Raw genomic sequence first — 10,078 nt, forward strand, 5'->3', positions numbered from 1 at the left:
AGTAGATGTGCGACCTGGTTTCTGTTTAAAAAGTTCTGCCTCTTGCAGTGTGTCCACCAAGGTGAGGATGTCTTGTCATGTCCACATGGTGAGCTCCACTTGGTCTTGTTATGCCCAGCTCCTTGTCAGTGCCTGCCATCATCTGTTTAAAGAAATAAGTGGATACCAAGGCTTAGGCTATTAAAAACAGAATATGTTCAGATAATCTAGGCCCATTATTACAGTACACATTATGGTAAATTAATACAGTAAGGGGGAGGGTTGGAGTGAGGGTCGTGTCAGTGAGTGTAGGGGGGCTGTGAAATGCTCTCCCCTCTATCGATTGACTGGGACAACTACCAAACCGTGCTCATTTTCTGGACTTTTTAAATGACTGGCAGATCAGTAAGAAAACCTAAACAAGAACTGTTACGTTGTCTATGAAGAGATTATAATGTAATAGTGAGCGAGCATTGAATTTAAGGAGCTGGAGCTACCAGTTGGAGCGATTGAACAGAGTAAACTGGATACCTGAGTTGGCACTTGGAGTCGGTGGGTTTGGCAATGTCTTTTTCAAATCCCTCGGTGTCGTCGATGGCGTTGGCTCGCGTGGCCTTTTGGAGACGTTGCCGTCTTCGAATTCTTCCTCCCATTGCCGGAATATTAGGTGAATCCTTTCCGAGCCTGTTTATGACTAGCTATTAAGGCGCAACGCGAACAACATCTCCTTGACTGTCCCGACACGGAGGATACAATCAAGCGTAGGAACGCCAGCCTGTTCGAAATTGTTGTTTCTTTTTTCACTGCGAACATGTCAGTTGAATGTCCATATGTAGATGGTGGTCCTTCTCATTTGTCTTGCACAAACGGCAAAAATCGTCTGGCGCCATTGTTGATTTCTAGACTGTTTTAGCTTCTTCAATTTCTGCGGCTTCTTGCAGATAATTTCCTCGTCGCGATATACACACGTCATCGCGCGCAAGGCAGCATGGGTTCTCTCTGGCGAGTGATGGACACTCGTGCCGTCCAATCAACGGCTACGGAAACCACACCTCCCTACGAGATAATGTACAGTTGGTCCCCAGACTCGATCACACTTGTGATTGAGTATGGCGTTTGCCGCCAGACTAGTATTGTCGTAGATTCATCGTCATTTGTCTGTATCTAACAAAATATTTCTGTTATAGAGGTGCAGGCTTCTCTGTGCTGCTGTTCAGGCTCTGGTCCATCTGCAAAACCCCTCACTGAGCAGCCACTCCCCTTCAGCTCAACCCCTGTGAAGACCCCTCGCCAGCAGGAGCTAGAAGAGGAGGATGAGCCTGCTCTGGAGGGCAGCTCTTCACCAGCTGCGCCTGAAGACCTGGATAGCACTTATGATCCACTAAAGTCTGTCCTAGATGTGACTGCGTCGTCAGACATTTCGTGAGTATTATTATGTTTATGTTGGTCAATCATTTCTCTAAAAAAGTGCTGTTTAATCAACTGAAATTATTGTTTACATTTCACAAGGATTATTATTGTTATTGATAACATGTATTTTTCCGTGTGCATGTTTTTGTGTCTACACTTTGTCTTATATCATGTCTTGCATTTATTTACAGAGAATTGGCTTCCACTCCAATCCCTAAAGTTAACAAGTTCATTGTTTATGAGACCTGCATTATGGAGCTTTTTGAGGTATGCCCTGACTGCAAGCATCCATGCACTATTCAAACCAGACGGCTGGGGACATTCATTTCTGTGGCGCAGCAGTGCAACAATTGTGAGTACCAGCGGACTTGGAACAGCCAGCCACTCCTCAAGAGCACACCAGCCGGCAACATTCAGCTCTCTGCGGCTATCTATCTAAGTGGAGCTTCATATTTTAAGATTAAAAGGGTGGGTACGTGGTTACAATTGCTGAAATAAAGCACAACACAATTATACATGTATTGCCATGCTTCAGATAAAGTTTGGGAAATGTTTTCAATGTCCATTTTTGTAATTTCTGTCTACCTTCAGGTCTTCCGGGCTTTGCACCTGCAAATGTTTGAATATGACACCTTTCGTCGACATGCACGTTCTTATATCGAACCGGCCATTGTGACGAAGTGGAAGGAAACCCAGGATGCCATGATGCTGCGCCTCAGGGAGGGAAGGGCCATAGTCGGTGGTGATATGCGTGCAGATTCTCCAGGTATGTGAATAAATGCACTGTAGTTGGATTATGATAACCTGCCATCTGATGACTACTTTTACATTTTTGTTTTGTAATTCAATGTTTTATAGGCCACTCTGCGAAATTTGGTAGCTACTCACTGATGGATCTGAACACAAACACTGTGATCGATGTCCAGTTGGTTCAGGTGATTGGGAATTTTTTTACACTCTTTAGTTGTGCCATTTACATCACTTGTCATATCTCATGTTGGTCCTTTTTACTTATGCATATGTGATTGTTTTGTAGAGCAACGAGGTAGGAGGAAGCTACCATATGGAGCTGGCGGGCCTGAAGAGAAGCCTTGAGTTGTTGGAAAAGCAGAATGTGACACTGGACTGCATAGTGACAGACAGACACCCGCAGATACAGAAGTTCTTGAGGGAATCTGGCATCACCCAGTACTATGATGTTTGGCACGTGGTGAAAGGTACATGTTATAGAGTTTAAATTTACCTATGATTCCCAGTAATTGTAGCTCATTCCCAGAGTCATATTGGGTTTTTTAATTTTTTTCAATTTGTACTTATTTGATTTTGATGCAACATTGCATCAGAGTTTTATTGATTACCTGAGAGAAAAAAAACAACTAAAAGCTATGATTATTATTGATGGCAGGATTACAGTTTAACTTGTTTAATTACCTACCTCATACTTGCCTGCTTTCTATGATGACATGTATGCCTGTTTAACCTCTTCAATGTGTGCTCTACACATTTGAATTTGAACTGTCACAGGTTCATAGGAGATCAGAACATGGGAGCGAATTAGTGGTTGACTGCATAGAGACCAAGAGTTGTAAAATACACAATTTGCATTTAGATTTTGTGTCAAATAGAATGTCTGTCATTGTCTTGAATTTAGCAGGGTGTTTTGTGGTCATATTTACAATGTCAGCTTGGATATTTGCTCTTTTTTTCCTTCTTCTTCAAATATCAGGAATTTCTAAGAAGCTGGACAGCATAAGCAAAAAAAAGGGTTGCCAGTCACTTAAAAAGTGGATACCAGCCGTTAGGAACCACACCTACTGGACTGCAGCAACATCCACAACAGGACCGGAGAGACGGGCTAAATGGACCTCCCTCCTCAATCATGTTTGTGATGTCCACACACACGACGACCCCCTTTTCCCTGCCTGTCTACATGCTGTTCGTGACACTACTGACAAGTCCAAGTGGCTGAGAGCAGGTATGCTTGTCACATACAGGAACAAACACTACAAACATGGCTGGCAATGAAGTACTGGTTAAATTGTATGGTTTCTGTATATTTTGACTATTGCAACTGTCATATGTTGTTCTCTGCTTTGTAAATCATTGTTTGTCTGTGTAGGCACTCAAGCGTTCTATGAGCTGGACAAGATGGCGTCAAAGACGAGACTCCTCAACGACATTGCAAAGCTTAGTCCGCACCACCAGACTTCTGCTTTGGAGTCCTTCCACAGCGTCATCCTACAGTTTGCCCCAAAGAGTGTTGTGTTCCCATTCCTTGGGATGCTTTGCAGGTAAAGGAAATTTTCACTGCATAGATTAATGACTATTCGTACTGTGTAAATACCACCATTTGCATGCTTGATTGTCTCTTTCTTTTACAAGGCTGTACCTGGCAGCCTTCCACTACAACGAGAACGCTGAACGAGACCAGGCCACCGCATCCTCTGGGGAGCCCCTCTACAGGATGCATTACCCCAAGGCCTTGAAGGGAGAGGCCAGAGTGAAGCCCATAAAAACTGACCCAACATTTGGTAAGTTGTACTACTTTATTTACAATATATAACAGATGTAATCTGAATTGCATATTTACATACAAAATGTACACTTAGCATGGTGTGGCACAATAATCATGAAAATAAAATCGAAATAGGACATGGAACGCCTGACATGACACAATTTGCATAATCTCAGAACTGTTTAAATTGACATTTGTTGTAGGATATGTTGAAGACTTGATCAGCCTCATCATGGGTCCTGTCTTCGATAACTCGGAACCATACAGGGAGGCAATCACGAAAATAAACATTCCCCCAGACCTGTCTGCAGACTATGATCACCCTGAGAAGAAGGCGGTGATCGCCAACTACGTCTCCCTCTTCAACCCAGGGCAAGCGCAGGCGGAGGCACAGGTGCAGGCGCCGGTGCAGGCGGAGGAGGAGGTGCAGGCCGAGGAGGAGGCGCAGGCCGAGGAGGAGGCGCAGGTGGAGGAGGAGGAGGAGGAGGCGCAGGCCGAGGAGGAGGCGCAGGTGGAGGAGGAGGCGCAGGTGGAGGAGGAGGAGGTGCAGGCCGAGGAGGAGGCGCAGGTGGAGGAGGAGGAGGTGCAGGCCGAGGAGGAGGCGCAGGAGGCGGAGGAGGTGCAGGTGCCGGCGGAGGTAGAGGGTGCAGGCGGAGGGCGCAGGCGGATGCGCAGGTGCAGGCGGAGGCGCAGGCGGAGGGTGCAGGTGGAGGCGGAGGCAGAAACTCCAGAAGGACACACAGGACCACACACGACAGGATAACCCTTATCCTCCATCCCAGGAATCCCTTACAGAAATCTGTAACGGATGATAAATGCATAACTCATTTGTGCACTCTGTTAAACAACACATAGAATAACACTAAAAGGACATCATCATGGGGGACTGGACTGCCCAAGGCACTGTGTCCTCCAGTCCACTCTGCTTATCACAAAAAGACTGAGATGCCTGAGCTGGCCCTGTACATGGAAGTGTGTGTGTGTGTGTGTGTGTGTGTGAACTGTGCATTACACTTATACTTTTAACTGGACTGTGACACAGAGATGCCTGAGATGTCCCAGTACAGGGAATCTACTGTGTGTGTGTGTGTGTGTGTGTGTTTTTTTTTTTTCTTTCTCTGCACTGCTTTATGATCACTTTACTTTTTGCAGAATGTCTTCATGCACCTTACCAGGATTTATGTTCTTTATTGAAAACTAATGTCACAATTCTCCAACCCACATAAAAATACTGTATCATAAACAACATCATAATGTCAACAGTCATTCTTGGTTATGCTAATTCCTTGTCTACCTCACAGAATAAGTTTTTGCACAATTGCCTTTTTTATTTTTCTTCATTTCCCTCCCCCACCTATTACCTGTGTCACATGTGTCTTGACATCGCATGTTTTTATTTATGTAACCTACTTGACACCTTGATTCACTAAAGTCACTCTACTCTACAATACATGTGTTGGGTCAGTTTGTATTTGTAGATAGTAGCCATGCATAACAAGATGCCAATCATGAGGCATTCTTCCACATTGGTGTACGGTCTTTGCTGATGTATGTAGTTACCATACATTTGCCAGAGTAAATACAAAAACGGAAGCAAGAAGTGAACATACTGTACCTCTGCAGCTGTAGCAGTGCATGATCAGCTCTGTGATTACTGGGCTGGCACACTGGATAATACCCTGGATGTGCGTGTTCCAACTGCTCCTGCTCCATTCTCTTTGACCTGTAAGTAGGTATGATAATGTACACCTTGAGTGTTCTAGGCAAAGCATGCTGTGCACCAAAGGCCACGGTGGCCAACTACATTAGCAAAATACAAGTATTTTGCATGGAGCAGTTATTCCATTGTACCTCGGGGGAATGGGTAGGTCAGACCTAACCGCGAAAAAAATGGACAACCCTAATGTGATCCAGCCAGTGCAGATTTAGGCACACCACTCTGTAGATTACTGTAGACCAGAGTGAAGGCACTAGCAGTTGTTTACCTCTACTTTTACTTTGAACACCTCTGCCAACGTGTAATAAATAGACATAGCCTGTGGTAGCCCTAAATGTAGAGAAATAAACAGCACTATACCATGGGACTTCCAAGCAGTTAGCTGTCATCTGCAGCTGACATAGCTCCGTAGTGTCCGCCTATGCAAGGGAGAAATAAAAACAAATGAACTTGTTTCCTCTAGCGTTTTATATTCTATCTCCTTAACGACGTTCTGCAGAAAGCTAAAAGCTTCTGTATTGTCAGAGTAGCATGGTTTCTAAAATTGCTTTACCATGCTTTCTATTTTTCTTTCGGGGGTTCCATCACAATGACATTATGACAACGCAAAACACCTCGCCCCAGCCACGAAAGTCACTGTATACACTTCAAAAACAAAGCTATGTAATCATCATATTGTTTCATAATCACCGTAATGGTCAATGACAATTAAATACAGGACCATAAACGGTGATTTTACTTTGCTAAAGACTGTAGGCTAACTGGCTAGCCTGCCTTGTGAAGACATCAGAGAAGATGCGGTAACAAAGTATTTTCTTCAGTTGTAATATTTAGTCTAGATTACAAGGTTAACCAACCATTCAGAAACTGCGTTTGTACACTTGGTGGTCGAGGCGGTTCCTCTTCTTGTTCGGCATCTGGGTCGATATGGGCCGGCCGGGTCAGATAAACAAGGTCCGTTGACAGCCATAGCGATTTGAGTTGGTCGTAGCAGGTAGATGTCCGTCCTGCTGCAGCCACGGACGGGGCGTGTCTAGACCAGTTTACTTAGGGCCCGAGCAGAATGGCGCAATGTAGAAGTGACTGGCACTGACACGAAAGGGAGTGGGTTAAACTTCTATGTTTGGATGATTTGGTGCAAATAACTTCATGAACATGTTCTGTGTAACCCATAGACCAATTCTAACTGATAAATGAAGGGGTTTAATATGTCACCTTTAAAAAGTGGATACATAATTAACTATCATCACTTATAAGTAGGCGGGCGGAATTGGGGGACGTGCGGAGGCGACTTGACTATAGTTACGCACGCAGTGAAGCACTGGGCGCGCTCTGTTTCGAGTTCTTTGCATGGTCGGTCCGTAATAGGCTACCAAACGGATAAAAATATCCACATAGGAGAAATCAAATATTCAGTTTCAATAATCCACGTTACTGCGTTCCGTGGCGCAAATGTATGCCTACCATAAAGAAAGTCTCTCGCGGCCAAAAGCTTAACTGATGCTTGATATGAGATTCCGTTTTATTGACATGAAGTTTAAACTTTGCAATGATTCACGGTGTAATCCAAAAATGCGCGTACCCACCACCAAAGGGAAAAGGTCCCCAACACTGTTTGATGATTCATGGTGGAGCGAACAGTGTTGCCGACTTTTACTTTCCTCATACGCCGATGTAACCATCTGCGTGAGAATGATGGAATGCTTCGTTTGCACACCTCTTGCTGTTTCTTGGCTCGCAGTGGCTGTGTCGAAGACAAAGTTTGAATTCTTTGCCGTCTACAAACGCTAGAAATAGGCTACTCTTCTCTGTAAGCCTACACAAATTAAAGATGAGCTGATGGTAGTTTCTCTCGTAACAGCGTTAGTAGAGATGATTTGACCACGTCTTTAAAAGGGGGTTGTAGCCTGCCAGCAGTCTCTGCAAGCCAGAATGTGATCACAATTAATGTTGCCAGATTTTTTGCCAGAAGCGACTGCCGTTCTGACTGCGCTAACGTTCTGGGGTTATAAATGCGAAATGATAACTGACGTGATGGACATCTAGGAACCGAAACGTGGAACCGACAGCCAAGGCACGTTTCGATGCCAAGTAGAACCTTAGCCTTTCATTCGGTTCCATTAAGGAACCGAATTTCGGTACCCAGTCCTATGTGTGTGTGTGTGTGTGTGTGTGTGTGTGTGTGTGTGTGTGTGTGTGTCTGTGTCTGTGTCTGTGTCTGTGTGTGAGTGTATATGTATGTCCCTCTATCGGTTTGTTTGTGAGTGCGTTTGTGTGTGTGTGTATAATCAAAATACCAATACAGCAATGATAAAGTATATGACAGAGAGAGAGCGAGAGAGAGAGAGAGAAGTAGAGCCAAGCATACACTGTAGCCTGAAGCGAGACGCTGGAGACATGGGGGCGTGATGTGCATGTGTGTGTGTGTGTGTGTGTGTGTGTGTGTGTGTGTGTGTGTGTGTGTGTGTGTGTTTTTGTGTGCTTGGAGAAACTGCTCTAACAAGGCAGTCCTAACAGCCTAGATGATTTGTCTTTATCCACTCACACTACACACCTCACACACACACACACACACACACACACACACACACGCACATACCTAGCTTGGTTCAGTTTAATTAATTCAATCATGACACTGATTCAATAAGTCAGCTCTCTGATGGAGCTGCATGTTCCAAACATGCCGGTTATTGTGAGTGTGTGTGTGTGTGAGTGTGTGTGTGTGTGTGTGTGTGTGTGTGTGTGTGTGTGTGTGTGTGTGTGTGTGTGTGTGTGTGTGTGTGTGTGTGTGTGTGTGTGTGTGTGTGTGTGTGTGTGTGTGTGTGTGTGTGTGTGTGTGTGTGTGTGTTTGAGCATATGTGATGAATGAAGGTATGTAGCTTTTCACGTCGGCCAAGCTACATTTTATTTGTGCTCATTTGTTTTCTACCTTTCAGCTTGGCAGGAGAGGTGAGGAGAGGGGACGAGAGGAGAGGAGAGGTAAGGAGAGGTGATGAGGCAAGAGGAGTGGAGAGGAGAGGAGATGAGACAAGAGGAGAGGAGAGGAGAGAGGATTGAGGAGACGAGAGGTGAGGAGAGGAGAGAAGAGGAGAGGATAGAGGAGAGGTGAGGAGAGAGGAGAGGATTGAGGAGAGGAGAGGTGAGGAGAGAGGAGAGGTGAGGAGAGGATTGAGGAGAGGAGAGGATTGAGGAGAGGAGAGGTGCAGGGGATTTTTCATTATTGAATCAACAGGTGTAGTGTTTGCTTGCCGTGTTGACATGTGCACACTTGCCGCATGAGGAGACTGGCTAAACAGGCCTCAGGCACAACAAGCCATTACAGAGAGAGCACACACACACGCGCACACACACACACACACACACACACACACACACACACACGCACACACGCACACACACACACACGCAGAGAGAGAGACACACACACACAAACTCGCACGCGCATTCGCACACGCACACATAAACACACACGCCAGTGCGCGAGTGCATACACACACAAGCACTTGTCCACACACACACGCACACACACAGACACACACACACACACACACACCATCAAGCCATTACAGAGAGCACACACACACACGCACACATACACCCGTACACACACACACACACACACACACACACACACACACACACACACACACACACACACACACACACACACACACACACACACACACACACACCATCAAGCCATTACAGAGTGAACAGCTTTTTTTTTCTCTGTTAATGCTGCAAAGTCCTTTGCTCGGCCAGTTGGGAAATTCCCGCGCTCTTCATGAGACAGTTTCCTAGGAGCTTGATGGACAGCTTATATTACATTCATAGACACAGTATATGCAAATTTTATTTAAGCTTCATTTAGCCAGGATTAAGAATTTCCTACTGAGCTTTTTTCCACATACAACCCGGATGTTCCGTGGTGTGTCACATCGAGCTGACGGGTGTTGTTTCCATTGCAGTTCGTGTTACCAGTAGTATGGTTGGAGTTACGTTTTTATGTAACATTACTTTACATAGGCTAGTTGACTTAACGTAAGCCTGAAAGATATCTGCTCTATTGAAGTAACCCATGAGTAACTTCATCAACTTTTAATATCAAAGTAATAAAGTGTCAAACTAAAGAACATTCCAAGGGAGTTGATCTGGTTGCTGCCATGATTGTGTTTTGCTGTGATTCACCGGTAAGGGCGAGCTGATGCAATGTATTCTAGGTAGAGGGCAGCGACATACCTGCTCAGACAGCCGAAAAAACGAGGGCTGGTTTTCGAGCTGTGCCGTGCTGTATTTGCCAAATGAAAATGGACCGCTATGGAGCGCCAAATGACAAACGGCAGCTAAGTCGTGCTGTGTCGAGCTGTACCAGGTAGACAACGGGCAGTGGAAAAGCCTCAAGTGTCTCTTCAGCCAGGAAGTCAACAAAAAGACATTAACACATAATGAGGGAAATA

General features: G+C 45.1%; 1 protein-coding gene across 1 annotated transcript in view; it reads left to right on the plus strand.

The window, feature by feature from the left end:
* The first annotated feature begins 1,088 nt into the window (after positions 1–1,088).
* Positions 1,089–10,078, plus strand: part of LOC134443296 (uncharacterized) — a 13,872-nt gene continuing 4,882 nt past the window's right edge. The window contains exons 1-10 of the mRNA XM_063193159.1: positions 1,089–1,109; positions 1,232–1,401; positions 1,581–1,857; positions 1,981–2,155; positions 2,248–2,324; positions 2,426–2,606; positions 3,116–3,364; positions 3,509–3,680; positions 3,772–3,920; positions 4,108–4,328. Of these exons, the coding sequence (XP_063049229.1) occupies positions 1,089–1,109; positions 1,232–1,401; positions 1,581–1,857; positions 1,981–2,155; positions 2,248–2,324; positions 2,426–2,606; positions 3,116–3,364; positions 3,509–3,680; positions 3,772–3,920; positions 4,108–4,328 (1,692 nt within the window). The remainder of the gene's footprint in view (positions 1,110–1,231; positions 1,402–1,580; positions 1,858–1,980; positions 2,156–2,247; positions 2,325–2,425; positions 2,607–3,115; positions 3,365–3,508; positions 3,681–3,771; positions 3,921–4,107; positions 4,329–10,078) is intronic.

The sequence above is a fragment of the Engraulis encrasicolus genome, chromosome 2 (genome assembly GCF_034702125.1).
Source record: "Engraulis encrasicolus isolate BLACKSEA-1 chromosome 2, IST_EnEncr_1.0, whole genome shotgun sequence".
Taxonomy (NCBI): Eukaryota; Metazoa; Chordata; class Actinopteri; order Clupeiformes; family Engraulidae; genus Engraulis; species Engraulis encrasicolus.